This window comes from Oncorhynchus keta, chromosome 19 (assembly GCF_023373465.1).
Source record: "Oncorhynchus keta strain PuntledgeMale-10-30-2019 chromosome 19, Oket_V2, whole genome shotgun sequence".
Classification (NCBI taxonomy): Eukaryota; Metazoa; Chordata; class Actinopteri; order Salmoniformes; family Salmonidae; genus Oncorhynchus; species Oncorhynchus keta.
Genome location: NC_068439.1, coordinates 37038469 through 37056408, shown reverse-complemented (window position 1 = coordinate 37056408; position 17940 = coordinate 37038469). Strand labels below are relative to the sequence as shown.

At 46.1% G+C, this 17940-nt stretch overlaps 1 protein-coding gene across 3 annotated transcripts in view; it reads right to left on the bottom strand.

Annotated features, from left to right (window-relative positions):
• The window catches only part of LOC118398201 (poliovirus receptor-like), a 77873-nt gene extending 65635 nt beyond the window's left edge, over window positions 1-12238 (bottom strand). For all 3 annotated transcript variants that reach the window (XR_008070984.1, XM_052470443.1, XM_052470442.1), the window contains exon 1: window positions 11830-12238. Coding sequence is in view for 2 of the 3 variants with exons in the window: in XM_052470443.1 (XP_052326403.1) it covers window positions 11830-11917 (88 nt within the window). In the remaining variant the exon portion in view is untranslated. The remainder of the gene's footprint in view (window positions 1-11829) is intronic.
• Window positions 12239-17940: the final 5702 nt, after the last annotated feature.

The window sequence follows — 17940 nt, the reverse complement described above, 5'->3', positions numbered from 1 at the left end:
TTTTGGGTAAATGGGTATCAGTTTACAGAGTCAATGGAACTTGACCCCTTTTCATGTAGCAGCATGTTTCACCACTATGACCGTGGGACTGATTTCTCACATTCATCAAAAACCAGGGCAGAAAGAAAAAGAACGCTGAAACAAACTGGTCAGGAAACTCAGGCGGGTCTATTTTCTGTGTGGTCTAACATGCTAGTCTGGCCAAGGTCTGTGAGCTGAGCAAAATGGCTGCACGCCACGGTGAGGTCTTCACCAGAGGAAATACCCATGATGCGAAAAATGGTGTTTTGTTATTCTCCCGGTTTTATCTTGGTATGTTTATTTGGTAACCGAGGTCCACGCCGAACAACTGAGCCGTCCCTCTACCCACTCAGCACTCTACCCTAACTCAATGGGCAGCTGCACAGAATCCTTGCGTCACCTGACTCACGGATAGAGATGCACAGGGTGTGTGGAGTCTATCCATTTCACTGTCAGCTGGATCAGTAGCTCGGCACAGATACAGCTCAATTAAATTCTAACCAATGAGGGCGGTAGAAGAACCCTTGCATCATTTGAATTTACTGATGTCGATTCACAGGGCGTTTTGAGTCCATCCATTTCAGTGTCAGATCAGTACATCTGAACAGATTGTCACTCAGTTCCGACGATGCGAAACAGCCTCCGACTCTCCCCACTGGCTTCTGTGGAAATCTCCCACGCCAGGCCTCCCCATTCATCATCACCCCAGTCTCGCCCCTCTCTGATGTGCTCTCCCAGAGTAAAGACCTTCATCACTTCGGCTCATTAAGGAGAACCGAAGACACCTTCCCTGTCAGCTTAGCACTCCCCCCTCCCCCGGTCTTCGATTACATTACTTATGAGGCCACCCCACCTCTCTGCCTTCTGTTCCGCCCTCCGTCTCAGTGACAGATCATCTCCTCTGTTAAGGCAGTTAAATTCCCTCCATTATCTCTCCCTTCTCCGACTCCTTCCTTTCGTCTGCTGCGGTCGTTTCGCTCTTTCCTGCTGTTCTTCATTCGCTGTTAGCATTCACCCCATTCTGGTTCTTCACGCAGCTCCCTCCACCTCTCTCTTTTCCCTCCATTTCCTCTCCTCTGATTTCTTCCTGTCAGATCTCCCTATTCATCAACACCTGTGTGTCGTTATCCCAGTGGGTAAATAGAGGCAGATTGCCCGACTGTTTTTCCTATGCACAGTTTCGAATTCAGCAGAGCATCCTCCGATCCAAACTTACACCACAGTATGAAATGCCGTACTTCTGATTCCGGGTCAGCTGTTATGGACACCTCGTCAGGAGGAAGCCTGCGTGGCGAAACAAGGCCTCCGCTCGGGCTCCCGGTGTGATCGCTAATTAGGCGCACGCCAGCCTGTTCCTGTTAACTCCAGCACGGTCCCCCCCTACAGTGTCCCCGGAGTGTAGGTACTGTCTAATGAAGTCCTGTAGCCATCACGGCTAATGGAGCCGTCACAATGCTTATTCCAACAGTGCCGGAGCATGGACCCTCTCCAGCATTCGCTGCCTTAGCCGATGGGAGGCGGCACCGCGGCACAGCTTATCTGGCAGACGACTAGAGTGACAAAGATCCAGAGTGACAGTCTGTGTGCGAGTGTGTCTGTCGGGGTCAATGGCAGCGGTGTCACAGGAGATTCGTAGCGATATGATGACACATTAGCCCACATTTGTTCTGGAAGGAAGGAGTGTCCACTGAGCGATACTACACTAGCACTGAGACGGTGGCCCAGGATAGAGTGACTGTTCCATTCACAGTCATTCAAAGTGTCTGCCCCGAGACGCCAAATTGGCTCTCTTGTTCCACTACTACCCCAATGGCAACGAGCTTGGCGGAGGCAGTGTGCCATTCACTGAGGTTTAACTCATTGTTGACTTTACGTTGAACTTAATCTGTAATCTCTTAACCATTTTATCTGCAGGCTGACCGCACTAACGAAGAATGGAATGCCAGAAATGGTCACTTCATGTTGGTCGCGCTGATGGAGGGCCCATTGCATTCCCTCCCTCACATTTGCTCTCCTTCACTTCCCTCCCGTTCACATCTGAATAAATAAACATGGGGTGGAGGTGTGGGAAAGTAGGGCGCTTCAACCTGGATGTGATGTACCAGCCGCTCTCATTTGCAGAGAGAGGACAAGGAAAGACAGTGTACGTACACACAGACAGAGAAAGAGAGAGAGAGAGACAGAGGTGTTACTGCGAATTGGAGCAACTATGTGAACACTAATTACCTACTGAGGTGCAGGAGAGGCTTCAACACAGGGGGAAGGAGAGATTGAGAGCATGTCTGCTAATTTTTTTTAATGTTACCTTTATTTTACTAGGCAAGTCAGTTAAGAACAAATTCTTATTTTCAATGACGGCCTAGGAACAGTGGGTTAACTGCCTGTTCAGGGGCAGAACGCCAGATTTGTACCTTGTCAGCTCGGGGATTCGAACTTGCAACCTTTCGGTTACTAGTCCAACACTCTAACCACTAGGCTACCCTGCCACCCCTAAAGAGGGGAATGGTTTGAAAAGGCAAATAATCAGGCAGTCTGTGCCAGAGTGAGCTAAAGAATACAACATAAGACATGGAGGGCTGGGTTTAAGAGGTAAACTGACAGTAGATGGAGGGCTGGGTTTAAGAGGTAAACTGACAGTAGATGGAGGGCTGGGTTTAAGAGGTAAACTGACAGTAGATGGAGGGCTGGGTTTAAGAGGTAAACTGACAGTAGATGGAGGGCTGGGTTTAAGAGGTAAACTGACAGTAGATGGAGGGCTGGGTTTAAGAGGTAAACTGACAGTAGATGGAGGGCTGGGTTTAAGAGGTAAACTGACAGTCACTGAGTCAAGGTAAGTGGAGAGGTGGGGGGCGAGAGAGAGAACAGGGGAGGTGTAGAGAAAGAGAGAACAGGGGATGTGGGGGCGAGAGAGAGAGACTAAGCGGAAAGGGAGCGTTTCGACATGAAGACAGGGGGTACAGAAGGGCCACATTTCCACAAAGTACATTAATCTATGCCGGCTTAAGTATTTCATTTGAGGGCGAAAACGTTCCTGTGGACATGACATGCAGGCACCGTGCCCCTCCTCCTTTACTCTTCTGCTCCCTCCCAAGGCGGTGTCTATTTAAAAATCGGGGAGTGTCATAGCTCTAAATCGCGGCTGGCGTCACAGTCTCCTCTTCCCCTCACTCTCCTCATCCCTCTGTCTGCTCACAGCCTGCAGCATGTTTAGCCCGTCTCTGGGAGAGAGCAGGAGAAAAGAGAGGGAGAACAGAGTGGGAATAAAGTAGTCCCTCTGCCCCGGAGCGTCGGGCCTAGTGATGATGATGAATTAATGAAAATCGCTGACAAACTCTTGGGCTGCAAACGAGTGTAAGCACACGCAGAGGGGACGTGACAAAGGGCAAAAAAAGCAAAAAGCATTGCGTCTGGATAAAGGAATGAATAGAGTTGGGCCGCAGCCAACCGGGCGGCGCCTGAGGGGGTTTGGGGGATACTCCGGGGAGATGATTCCAGAGGCAGAACGTGGACGCATGCCCAGAATACCCCCCCTTCAGCTCCCCAAAATACTGGCACGCGCTGCGTCCATGCACACAGAGTAATCATAAACACAGCTCGGTTGCACCGCGAGGCCCCAATAAAGGGGGGCCGGGGAAGGAAAAAGGCCCTCGGGGGCCCATGGGGTGGTTTTTAGTTCAGGGGAGGTCTTCAGCAACACGCACTAATGCTCTCCACAGGCAGAATGTGCAGCGATACGGCAAATAGCAAAGCTGGACAGAATTATTATTATTTATTTTTTTCCATAAGTCTTCACTCATCCGGTTTCTTCAGCGACAACTCCAAGGCACAAACCCCCTCAGAGTCTTCTGCATCACATTCTCCTCAGGTTTCTCCTGTCATCGTCCTTTCTCTGTCCAAGGGAGATACCGGCACCCACTCCACCGTTACCTTATCCTGTCTGACCTCCGTTGACCTCTATCTGGTATGTGTCACCGTCTTCTCTTCCCACACACGGAGAGCGGTCTGATTCGACCCCACAGCTCAATACTGTCAAGGCTCCATTAAGACTGGAAACCATTCGGATTTAGCACCAGGTTCCTCACTGAGAGGAGAGAAAAAAAACATGGTCGGCTCTTCTAATTTGGTGGCAATTCTCATCCTGGGTATGTAATTAGCAACTGAGTGGAAAAGGTCACGAAATTCAGGGCCTTTTACCAGACGCAAGGAAATAAAACCAACGATTGTTGGACGACTGCGCGGGTTTGGGAAGTCCCTTGGGATTGCGTTGTCGGCCTCGACTTCGTCGGTGCACTATCATTAGCAGCATTGTTATTTCCATACATTAACAGGGAGGCTTAAATATGTTTTTTTTCCTCCCACCCACATGAATAACATTTCATTCTCCACAGTCGTGCTGGCCTTGAGAGTTCAATTAGTGCTCCGTTGCTCTTACAGAACTGTCCTTGTGAAAAGAAAGTGAAGTACTACTAAGTCTCTCTTACCTATTGACGATACCGCTTCACAAACATGGTTTCTACTAAACCAGGTCCAGCCCGAGTTCCTGTCGCTACAGTACATTCTAGATATAGATGTTCCGTGCCACAAGGACCATTGTTGGAAACTGAATCTCATCGGAGTGAAGCCCACTTGTCTTTCACGCCATAATGGAAGAACATTTACACAAGGTCTAATGATCGCGGCTGGGGGGCACGCAACAAACAGCAACTGTCTAATGGGATCAAAACCCCAGCAAAGTAGCTATTCACCTCCATTCATGAGTGGCAACAAAAAACAGGCGTCTCCTCTCTGGAGTGCTGTTTCGCAGGATAAAACACAAAAGAGAGCCACTTAAAGGTTGATCTGGATCCAGATTTGTTTTAAAAAATGTATCATCAATGAATCCCAAGGGCTACAGTTCGGAGCAGGGGAGAACAGATCCCAGAACAGCAGGAGAGCTCGTCTCGTACAGGTTCGACACTCAGGCTTCAAAAGGGACTCTCTCTCTCTCTCAATGCTCTGTCACAGTGATGGTGGGAGGGAGAACATTCGCAATCTATTCCGTCTGGAGAGGCCAGGGCTCCATTTTTCCAGATAGACTACATGATGAATAGGACAGCAGATGACCTGTCACACAGTCCACGGCGCAGGGCTTTGTGGACTTCTGAAGGCAAGGGGGCAAAGGGCACCAGGTAGGAAGTCGTACCTGCAGGACAGGTCAGTCTAGGTCCTCCGGGTCATCTTTTAAAAATGTTCGCTCAGTGCAGACACACAGTATATACACAGTGTGCAATATACCCCTCCCCTCTACTAAAGTCTGCAGTCTGAGTCAGGCAGCAGTAGGGGTTCTGAGAAGCTCTGACACGCCACGTTAATTAATCATCAAACGCGACACTGCAATTAGTCTGTGCTACATTGTTCTGATTTATGGTGCAAAGACAATGTTTGAGCTGGCATACGTTTTCAGGCAGAAGAAATACTTTTTTTTAATATACATCTTCATTCATTATGAATGGGGAGTCGCGTCATCTTGGCTACGGGTCTAAGTGCTGGAAAGAGGCACGCTTTTGAAAATCCTTTTTTGTGTCGTTTAAAATAAATATTAATTGTACGAGGAAATAGATTAGATTAGCAAACACAGACCAGCGAGAACGGCGAATGAACAAACAATACTAACTGTATTCATCTTTGGTCGTTATGGGGTGTCAACTGCATGGGGCCTTTTCTCAGTGAACTCTCTCTCTCCCTGAGCACACACAAACACAGCATTGAGAGGGAACAGCGAGGACAATGTAAGAGCGAGACAGCTGCAACATCACGGGTGGGGGGGGCAGGAAAGTCCTTAGGGGAATATAGTTGAAATAAGCACTTCTTCCAGCCATTTGTACTATGATATCTGGGTTCAACAACTCAGGCTGAAAATCATGTGTCAGAATGACAGGAGCAGACAAATAATCTATGGCAGAACTGGGAAATTCGAGAACGAGATACGGAGGGCGAGTAGCGCCTTCTCTTAGATATTATCTCACTATGTACATAGTTTGGCAAAATCAGGGCATATTGATCAAGACGAGCCGGTAAACTCGATTGAATTTGAGCAGGGGGGGAGAGGAAGAGGAAGTGAGACGGTCCAACTAATCTGCTCTGCTGTGTCTGGACTCGGGGTGGGGGGTGCAGAGGAATGGCGTGAAAAGATAGGAGAGAGAGAGAAAGAAAGAGCAGGGATGGATAAGGAAATGGTGGCTGGAGAGGCCAAGCACAAAGAGAGAAAGATTTGACGTGGCGAGAGAGAGAGAAGGCAATAGATGGAGGCTTGTGGCCTCGGTCTGAGGGTCACCATTACAGATAAGCACTCAAATAAACATGACCATGCCTGACCCGCTCAGCCACCGAGTCAGCGAGAGATGGAGGGATTTCAGGGGGAAAATATGAAAGAGAGAAAGGATCAACGCAACAGAGAGAGCCATGGAGGGTGCCAGGGTTTCATCTTAGAGGATGGGCTTTAATGTGTGAGGGAGAGACAGAATAGGAGTTGGAGAAAGACAGAGGGCAGAAAGCCAATTTCGCTTTTCACAAGTAATCACACTGTAAGCCTTTTACAGGAAAAGAGAGCGAGACGTTTTTTTTTTAAGTTTTTTTTTTTAGGACAGTGTCATTCCAGACAGCATTTCTCAGCACTGAGCAGACACTCGGCAGACTGTGGGGCTTGCTGAACATCAACAATAAAACAATCAATAGAAACCAATTCCTGCTATCGAGGCACATTATGCCTGGCTAGAGCATAAATTCCTGGGAAAATGTTGGATGAACCCTTTATCATTCACCTTTGAGCGGGCCAAGGAATCTGTTGCATGCCTGAAAGGCACAAGTTAACACCTTCCCGTTACTCACTGATTACCTGGTCGCACTTTGAACAGAGAGTAGGAGACGTGAAAGAGAAAAGATTGAGCACACGCTATTGTTATTTACTGCTGCTCTTTATTTATTTGTTATATATATATATATAATAAAAGTATCAATTTTTTTTTTTTGGGGGTGTTCTTAAAAACCTCATTGTTGTTAAGGGCTTGTAAGTAAGCATTTCACTGTAAGGTCTACGACACCTGTTGTATCGGCGCATGTGACAAATACAATTTGATTTTGAGAGAGAGAGAAGATGGAAGACAAAGAGGAAGGAAGGGAGGGATGATGATGAGCATAAATGCAAGAGTGGAGAAAGACAACAGTGAGGAGAGAGGCTGAGAGAGCGATTATGTTCAACAACCCCGCGAACCACCGTAATTGTGCCGTCTCGCTCCACTGGCCATATAAGGCAATGGGATGAGTGAGCGAATGGGTAACCTTAACCTGCATTGATTCAAAACCCTTGCTACAGTGCTTTCCAGACAAACAATATATTTGCTGTGGACGGAAACCACCGCATACACAAATACACACAAACAGTTGCCAATGAATTTGTGAACCTTGCTGCGAAGCTAATCTTGAAATTCTTCAAATTCAGCCAGAAAGGCAGATGACCCCCAGCAGTGGCGAAGCTTGCATTCTGATCACCAGGTGCGATGCGATGAGCGCCACACCATGTGACACACACCGACTGAGCGATAGCGACTGATGATGATGGAGGTGGGAGGCCTGCCATGTCTTCCCTTTGGCAGAGTCCAGCCTGCATCATCCGTGAGTCACAGACAGACAAAAACCTGAGCGGAGGAATCCATGCCATCCCCTTCTGTAATCCACCCAAACAAACAAACAAGCTGGCCAGGGGAGGGGGGGGGGCTTGGATAAGGAGGCGTAACGCGCCGTGAGAAAGCAGGCGCGCCAACGACGGCGTTACTGCCATGCCTTACATAGCACGCAGTCACCTTGGCTTGCTGTGGCGCTCCCCAGAATACGCCACTGGCGGTGGGTTATGTACTGCATATCAGTGGGTGAAAACAACCACAGTCAGTGGAGGGTCGCTGCCATTACCACGTGTTCTAGGTCGGTGAAATGGTTCACACTAAAAGGCCTTAACCGTTTTCCCTCTACCGTGCCGTCATAAGCCTCGCGACCCGCGTCTTCCTCCATAGTCTCCAGTGGACACAGTCCAAGGAGGAGGCCTCCCGCTCCCTCTGACACGCACGGGGCGGCTGATTCAGAGAAAACCAGAAGCATTCTGACACTCAACGGGGAGTGGCAGTGTTCACAGCGCAATAAACCCAGAAGCTATAAAAAGTTCCAGGAATAGTGAGAGGTTGGCAATTCCCCCAAACGTGTCCAGGCTAGATGGTGTTATTCCGATCATTCTGTGTTCCAGTTGGATCAGATCATGCCCGTGTCTGATTAACTGTGTTCAGTGCCATGTGCTTGGATGAGTCGGCCAGCCTCCTGTGTACGAATGTGTGATGCTGCAAACAGTAAGTCACCTTAGCATGTGCTCACATTTCCCACCCGTTTAAACGGTCTTAACTGCTTAAACATTTGTGTAGGCCTGGATGTTATACGCCAGGTACATCGGATTGGGCCTACTAGAAATGGCATGCAAAATAAAATGTAACAGGAGCATACTTGAAAAGAGAATGCATCTTATTAGCAACCTCTGCGGCAATCACTCACCCAGTGTGAAAACTGGGCGAATATAAATCACACCCCCCCCCCAAAGTGATCACCATAGAAACCTCCCGCGCTATTAGGCTATCGTCACATTTCAGCCCTCTGTCTGCACTGGAAATAGACTCAAGGGTTAAGGCTGCCGGGCCTAGACATGCATGTCAGTTTCATTTGCCAAACCCACTGGAAAATGGAAGCTTTTAGTGGAAGTTTTTTACCAAAAACAACATGGGGCATTTGCCACTAGTTAAGTAAAAAAAAAAGTATATATATATTTTTTTTGTTGCTCAGTCATAAAAATGCATCCTGGCAAAAAAATGCATATTTTCATGTTTCCATGCATGCCATTTTATTCCATTCCATTTTTTGCTTGGATGCCTGGGGTTGAGGGAGCTGCACAAATGAAAATCAGAAGGCGAAGGAAGTGGTAATAAGATCTCTCGACAGGAAGCTACTAGATCCATTTGTGTTTAGTCCTCAAGTTCAAGTTGCCTATAGACTCAACAAAAGTGAACTGATTCAAAAGCGGTGAGGAAACGTGACGGTGCTTTAGCTCCTGTTTGACCCGGACCAGAGACCGTTTATTCCACATCATAGAGGGGTTACGAACTCGACCGTGAAGACGAATCAGCATGTGTTTTTGTCATGCCTTTCAACAGCCAAACAGAGCGGTCCCCAGGTCTGCAGAGACCAAATGTCGTGATGAAGTGCTCGAAGGAAAGCACACTGAAGTGGCGAGGACAAGCATTGTGCTGTAGCTGTCAGGCACAATTTTCAAATCAACCCCCGGAACTGCTGAGGGATATAAAAGTAATTAATAAGGCTTGCACTGGCCCAGCGGAAAGAAAAAAATAATAATTATACTCTGTGTCTGTTTTAAATAGAGAAGTGCCGCGAATACATTTTCACCCCGACCCTGGTTGAGAGAGATGTTGGTGTGCAGAATGAGAATGACGTGTTTAACGCAGGAGAGTCGCATGGAGCCAAGTCATACATTCTGATTTAGGCAGTGGGCACATGGACGGGCGAGAGAAGAGTTGTTTTCCTAGCCCACTCAGAAATCCATCTCTTTAGCTCCGTTTTATCTCAAACTGCAGGTGGGTGGAGAGGTTTTTGAAGACTGGAAGAAAAAAAAAATCTAGTTTATCCGCCACCATCTCGGTTGCATCAGCAAGAGGTATTGACCTAACCAACTTTCTGCAAACGATTTAGAAGTTACTCAATGGTGGAGAGGGTATATATTTATGGCGTACACATCTCATTACTTCTCCGTAAGACTACTCGTGTATGATTCTATTTGCATTCGTTTTAAGTCACGGCATTTCTTCACCCATTTATGCGGGTGCAGTTCTATTCCATTTCCCTGTAAGATTATCTGGGTTATTCCACAGTAATCCTTGGAGACGGTTTACTGTTAATAAAAAATTTAATTAAAATGATTTTCTTTTGATAATGCTGTTATAATAGAGTTGGTTATTGTCTTTGAACACACCTGAAAACCTCTACATGCAAGAAGGAAACGGTGGATACAATTCCCCTACAGCGAGAGGCCTGATTTGGTTGAGCTGAGGACGTGCAGGGACTTTTTCGCAGTTTGAGTTCCCCACCCCCTCTGCCAGAGTCTCTGACAAACCAGACATCTATAAACAATGGGGCCCAGAACTCAGGGGGGAGATGGAGGGGGTATTGGGCCTTTTAATTCACCAATGACTAAAGCCGCTCCAACAAAGGGCCCGGACGGGAGCTGGAGCACAGTCTGAAAATAGGCTAGAGGGAGAGAATGGGCATGCTGTGAAAGGGCTGGAATTGTTTTATGTGGGTGTGGGTATAGGATGGGGGAGTGTTTGTTATATTAAGTCTATTCGTGATGCTTTAAAATGTTGCTTGAGCTCTGAAATCGTAAACATTCAGAAATGGTTTCGCTTCAATTCATACCGTCAGGTCTTACCAAACTGACACCTGACTAAGGATTTGTATGGACATAAAAAGAGCAAGTAGAATTCCTAGAGAACTGGAATATGCTTTGGGTTCCAAAAAAATACATGACAGCACACAACGTTTTTTTTTTCTTTTTCTCACAACCCTTGCCTGAATTCAACACTTATCAAATAGAACACGAGCAACAGACACGATGGGACACCTCAACCCCCCCAAATTCATGCCTGCCAGTAAAGGAGTATCAATCAAATATATTTGACCTGTAAACCCATGCAAACCTCTACCCAGAAACTCATAATAACGATTAAAAGTATCCGGCTGCAGTAAATGTAAACACAAATAGACTAGGGCTATGCAACACTGTGCATGCACTGTGTGATCAACCATCAAATCCCTCAAAAGTCAAATAGCCCTAAACCCTAACAGGCTAACAGGTCAAACACCAGTCCAACCGTATGTGACCTCGTGCTTTTTTCTTCTTCATATCCATGCTCATGTTTTGATAGCTAGGCTTGCAGTCAATGCATTCTTTAATTGTGCTGTATGCAGGTGAGTTATTGGATGCATGACAATTGCCATTGTTATAAGGATAAAATAAAGAAGTGTTGAGGGTATATGTAATTGCCATCTTCCTTTGTATTTCATTCAGTTACCATCTTAAAATTGTACAGTTTTGACATTGAAGATTTGGGGCTACGATAGAGGACACCACACAAAACGACCATCAACCATTCGGCTGACTGTTGCTGTACAGCAACACCCGGTTTCTCATTTTCTGACTTCATTTCTGCTCGTGTAAATGATCAGCCAGATCACTATTGTCTGAATGAAACGTGTTACCTGAACAGATCTGAGGAAACCAAAACAGACCAGAAGAAATCAACCGGGGGGATAGAAACGGAACATGCGCACACCGGCAAGGTGATTCAGAACAATCACACCTGCTGTCTAAGCGAAATAAATACCCCGGGAGGCCACACCTTGCACGCATAACATGGTGTACCAAAACTCTGGACAAAAAGAACCAGGCGGTATTGTGTACAAGTCAACTTCCACAACAGGTCTTGAGAAATTCACCACCGTCACCCCTGAAATCGTGTATGACCGTGTGGGTGAACCACACAATGTGCATGTTTTTTTTTTACATGGGACGGTGGATGGCTCTATATGGCACATGTCGGTTGACCATACCGAACCTTTGAATGAACGTGACCCAAAGTAAACAGAGAAAGAATACGCAGAGAGCGCTAGGCTAATAAAATAACCCGAGATGACAGAATATAAGTAAATGTTCATGTTTCTTACCTTGAATAATCAGAAGTATCGCTGCTGTCACCAACAAACTGTTTTTCATTGGTGATGCGGGGCAATGTTTAGCGTATTCTCTCGCCATTCTAAAAAGACGGGGTGGACATGAAATCCCCACCACCACACCAGAACGCAATGAATATTCCTTGACTGATTTCTCAGGGGGGAAATCTAATAGGAATAAACCGCAAAACAGACCGGAGTCGGTAAGTTATGGGTTACGGACCGTTTGCTCTTCAGTCCGACGTCTTATTTCCTCGATTTCAAATTCCAGTGCCTCTTGACAGTCGCACAACAGCATTCAAAACCCCTCCCTGTGTGGTGCGTACAGGTAGAGGTCTACGGTGTTTGTTACTGTTGAACGGGAAGAAAGTCACAATGGTGTTCCACTCAGCATTCCCACGCATTCTGGGAGATTGATTGTGATGTCACAAAATCGTCACAATAAACACAATAAACCTCCAAAGCGATCTGAGAAGTTAAGAAAATAAATGTGTCTCTAAAACTTCAACATAGGAAAGCATATCAACTATTTTTTTTTGTATTATTCCAATAGAGAACATTCTTTCTTATTCCGCTGACCTTTATGGTTTGTGGATAAATATAGGTCTCCATGGAGATCCATTTTCGCTGTCTTTTATATACATGTTTCCCTGTATGATATGGGATGAATGATATCACAGTAGTGGGCTACACAGTGGATAATTGGGCTATTTTGAGTGAGCGGCAACAAATGATTAATATGTACTGTATTATGCTGAGACCACAGGTTGAAAGGCAGCGTAGATAGATATCAAAATGCTTCCGTTAAATTGATCACCACCAACACTCATTACTATGAAGCATGCAATTCAGGAACGTCCTCAAAGTAACATTTGCAGAACAAATAAGCTGACCAGCTGTTTCATAAGATTTTGTCTTTCATTAAAATAAAATAAAAGTAAACCATTTTAGTCATTTAGCAGGCGTTCTTATCCAGAGCGATTTACAGAATTGAGTGCATACATATATTCATTTAAATCCTCTGTTGATCAAAGGCACTCACCAATAATATCAATAGGGGCAACTAGTCAAAAAAAATAAGGAGCAGTTGATCATTAGTTGCTTGATTTTCATCATCAACAAGCTGCTCAAAATGTGGTATTCAGTCTATTGATGATTATAGACTGGTGTTGTTCGTCCTAACGTAATTTCTCAACTTGTATCCGAGATGTCACCTATTTAAATATCTATGCATAAACACACCGTCATAACCTCCTTATGTATGTATGTATGTATGTATGTATGTATGTATGTATGTATGTATGTATGTATGTATACATGTCGCTCAGAGGAGAATGTTGCCTCAGAATATGGCCCTGTGATTGGTACGGCCACAAGCTGTGAGATACTTTGCTATTAGCAGCTCATTATCATAGTGTTCACCAGCTGACTCACTGTCTTAGCAATACTCTCAATCAAATAATTAATAGTGGTGGAGCATCGAAAACCTTCTGTCCTCTAAACTAGTGACCACCCCGTGTGTGGGTGTACACAGCATACAAATCACCAACTACAGTGTGCCATCTGTTGTCAATTTGATGCAATTGCGGCCACATCCATCGCCTTGCGTTCAGGTCGTCCTGGCCTTGGCTCCTCAATCTCCTTCCAGGCAGGAATATAAATCAACTACCACCCCCTATCTGGCTGTCAGCTCAGACACCTATTGTGTTATTTACCCAAGATGCTTTGTTCCACCGCTGGAGCTAGGCAAGCTAGCAAAGTGCTCTCTCCCTCATTGTTTCCGTTGTACAGGAGTCCATGAATTGTATATGTGGTCCTCTGTTTTCACTCCCATTCCAACAAGCCCCAAGGCCCATATGGTTGCCATCTGATTCATGTGGATATATATTTGTATGTTTTTCTAAGAGGGAAGGGAACCTGCAGGTTGCCAGATAATCTTTCAATCTACAAACGTGTGGAGCGGTGGGCGAGAGGTGGCTGTCCATCACGATAAGGAGCCTGCTGACATGGCTGAGATTGGAGGTTGAACACAACAAACAGCAGGAGACCAGAGCTGAGCTGGATGCCATCATTGTGCCTGGGCAAAATGGAGGCAATGTTCACCATCACTCAACCAAGGGTCGATTGGGCTGGTCATGTCATCTGCAACATCTTGCCGGCACAAATGTAGGTTTAAAGGGTCTTAGTCAAAAATGATTCTTAACTTTACCCCTGGGGTTTATTGGGGCTTTATTAGGGTGTGTGTTAAGGTCATCTCCGTAGAGACCAAGTGGGGGGAACAACAAAGTTATTACCTCCAACTACCGCTAGATGTTGTCTTAGATGTGCTGGTGAACTTTAAACACTGAAGTAATGCACTGTTTCAACTAATAAAATGTGCCTTTCTGTCCCCAAAACTCTGTCAATTGTTTGAATGGCACCACTGATGGCTCAACCCAACATTCTGGAAGAAGGCTTCAATTGAAGACTGGTCCTTCCACTGTGACATGCAGACCAACAGAAAGACCATGCTTATAGTATCTCTGGAAAACAAACTGCCTATCAAAAATCTAATTTGGTAAAACCATGTCATCAAAAGAGACGACTACAGTAAATGCACCTGATGTTTGGTAGCCTCTTCCGTCTCCCCCTCTCTCGGCCCGACCATGTCCGTGCCATTTGAGAAATTGCCCCTGTGGCCAGAGATTGGCTCAGAGGAACCCGGTTGATTAAACAAGCTGCCGCTTAATGTGATCGTGTGTCAGGCGGAGCGACACGTTTGCCCGCCGTAAGTCTTAGTCGTGGCGGCCTGCTTAATTTTGTTGAAGTGTTGATCTCACATCTCCCTCCTCCTCCCGGCATCTTTTCCCTCCCCGCGATGACTTCCTTCGTCCCCTTTTCTTTTCATGCCATCATTAGAGTTGAACCCTCTCCCTTTCCCCTCCCCTATTAGCTGAGCTGTAGCTAAGTGTTGCTTCAGTAATGGTACTCCAAAGGAGCAGCAGATAGTTCTGTTCGCTTTAATTAAAGACATTAAAGGGCTGGAGAGACATGGAGCCCAGGGGAGGAAGGGTTCTCACCCCTCCTGAAGTACTCTCTCTTTCCTCCCCTCCTGCTCTCATTCTATCTTTCATTCTCTCCCGTCTCTCTCTCTCTCTCCCTCTCCCACTCTTTTCTAGTCTTCTTCTGCTATCTGTTTCTCTCTTGGTGTCTCCGCCACCTCATCCCTGGTGTTCTCCGACTCATGAATACCTTCATTAGTTTAGTACCGTGGACTTTGTTTACAGTTAATTAGTGTTTTCCCTGCTCTTTTATTTCCAGTACGCTTGTTGCCGGATTTAAGACGTTGTGTGGGTTTGAGTTTCAGGCACAAGGGTGGTAGCTGTGTTTTTGTGAATATATACTGAGGCCCTTGTGTGTGTGTGTGTGTGTGTGTGTGTGTGTGTGTGTGTGTGTGTGTGTGTGTGTGTGTGTGTGTGTGTGTGTGTGTGTGTGTGTGTGTGTGTGTGTGTGTGTGTGTGTGTGTGTCTGTCATTTGTCTCACCTGAAGTGTATACATTCATGTGACACACACAGAGAGGCTTTTGTCCTCGTGCTGAGAGAGCCTCTCCTAGAAGTCGTTGTGGCATCTGGTGCGTCTTGTTTCTCCACGTTTTGCCTTTTTTTTTTACACGTTTCATTTGCATCTATTCTGTTCCCTGTACGGTGTCGCTGGCCCCTGTTTGTGGGTCCGCTCATCCACTCCTCATCCACAATGCACAGCTCACACGCAAACACAATGGCAGGCAGGCGCTCTGATCGTCTCACATCCGCTCAACACTCCTCCATAAATAGAAAGACGGCTCCCCAGGGGGAGAAAACAATGTTTGGAGGACAGATTAAAGGGGGGGAGGGGGGGCTCATTGAGGCAGGGGCTGGCTGGCTAGATGTGTGAGTCTGGCGAGATTGCCAGTCCGGTTTAATTTCCTCACATTCTCTCCCAGTGTGAGAGAGCCTGTGGGTTTTACATCCCTTGTACTTGACACATGTCCGCTGCTTGGCCCCTCTGCCATTTTAAATAGTAGGCATTTTACTCCCATCACATATAGACTTAGCTAAAACAATTACTGAGAAGGGATTGAGACACGAATACTCATTTATGTAAGCAGCAGAGCGGATGCTGAGCAAGTGTATCACATAATTGGCAGTTCAACAGCGGTTTACCCTTGTGGAAGAAGACTAAGTGGGCACTCCTTCACAGCCTGCAATAAAGCAACTTTGCCATTGCTACCATTTACTTTTATCCACGGAGTCTCAACTCACTTGTTATGACTCAGAAATAGCCATGTGGGGAAAGTGAGATGGGAGCCTGTTGATGACAACAAACATACATTTTTTTGGCATGGACCCCATAGGTGCAGTTAAATACAATCTTGTTTTCATATTAAGATTGACGATAATAACTATTCTAGGGGCGTTAACCTCACGACCCCAGATCACTCAAACGCTAGAGGTTTGATACAGCCAAATTGTTTTGAATTATAATCCACTGCTCTTTGTGATGTTTTTTTTACCCCCTTTTCTCCCCAATTTCGTGGTGTCCAATTGTTAGTAGTTACTATCTTGTCTCATCGCTACAACTCCCGTAGGGGCTCGGGAGAGACGGACGACGCTAGGCCAATTGTGCGTCGCCCCACGGACCTCCCGGTCGCGGCCGGCAGTGAGTCTCTGGTGGCACAGCTAGCGCTGCGATGCAGTGCCCTAGACCACTGCGCCATCCGGGAGGCCTACTCTTTGTGATGTTAACCTCACGACCCCTAGATCACTCAAGATGTTACAGTGCAGATACAAGCCCACTTGCTTTGAGATTCGGGTGGACTGGAGACTGATGGCTGTTCTGTTCACCACCTGTGGACTGAGTTCAGAGAATGAAGCATGCCACCCACTGTGAGATGCTGCTGTGTGAGTGATGGCCTTTGTGTGTGTGTGTGTGTGTGTGTGTGTGACTGGTCATTTCATTGCATGTTGTGATACCAGTACAGTATGTGTTGTATGCTCAGGCAGCATGTTAAAGCCTCTGATGAGCCGAACGACAGATTGGCCGCAATTAAAATGTCATGTCCAATTACTGCCACATTTACTCTCCCCTCCCTCTGACATCAGGGCCGTCCATCAAAGTTGGTTATCTGTGACATAAAGCCTGGTCATGTGGAATGATCATCCCTCTACAACGGGCCAATTAAAAACGCGTAATAGGTGTTTCAGGTTGATCTTAACCCAAGTTAAGAATTTGACAACAATTTTGTGACCACGAAACATGGCCATGAATGTATGAATGGACTATCTCTAGCCCATTGCCCGCCTGTGGTGATAAGTAAAACAATTATTCTCCCCTCGGTTCTGTTAAACGTCATTTATTTAAACTTTTTAGAATCGTACTCTTAGAACCTGTTTTTACTGGCCGTGTTTTATTAATTATTGAGAAAGAGTTACAACTTTTAACTGGAAGCATTATAGCGCCGAGAGTTCTATAATGCTATCAGACATTTATTTTCATGGCCCATTAATATTGTTTGACTGTAATTGATACACTCATTAAATTGAACACAAGGCTTACGAATGGTGGGCTCATTGTGTTCCAGGCACTTACCTCTCAGGCTGTACTATTGCGTAATAGGGCTTTCCCTCCTCTTCTGACTGGTGCTGGAGGCCCACTGAATCAGGGTCAGGATGGGGTCAGGAGGAAATAGTAAGCAGACAGGATCTTGGGGGAAATGGCAGCTGCTCCAGAGTGATCCCATTAGGCCTCAGTAAGCCTGTGTGTCAGTCACACCACACCTCTCAGGCATCAGAGCACGTATGGGTCAAACTCTCGCATCTGGACCTGTTTGGCTGGGGTGTCTGATAATATTCTGTGCCAATAAGTGTACTGTAATCCATCCATCCAAAGCCTAATTTTGTCCCTCGCAGTAACTTATATCAATATTGAATTCTCTTTGAATTGTGTAATGAAAACATATGATTTTCAGTGAAAATAATTGGGAATGACTTCATAAATTTATCCAGACTTGGGTATTTTTATACCAGGCACTTATAAGTGGTCAACAGCCATATAACGGAACAACACTGCCTTCTGCTGGTGAAAAA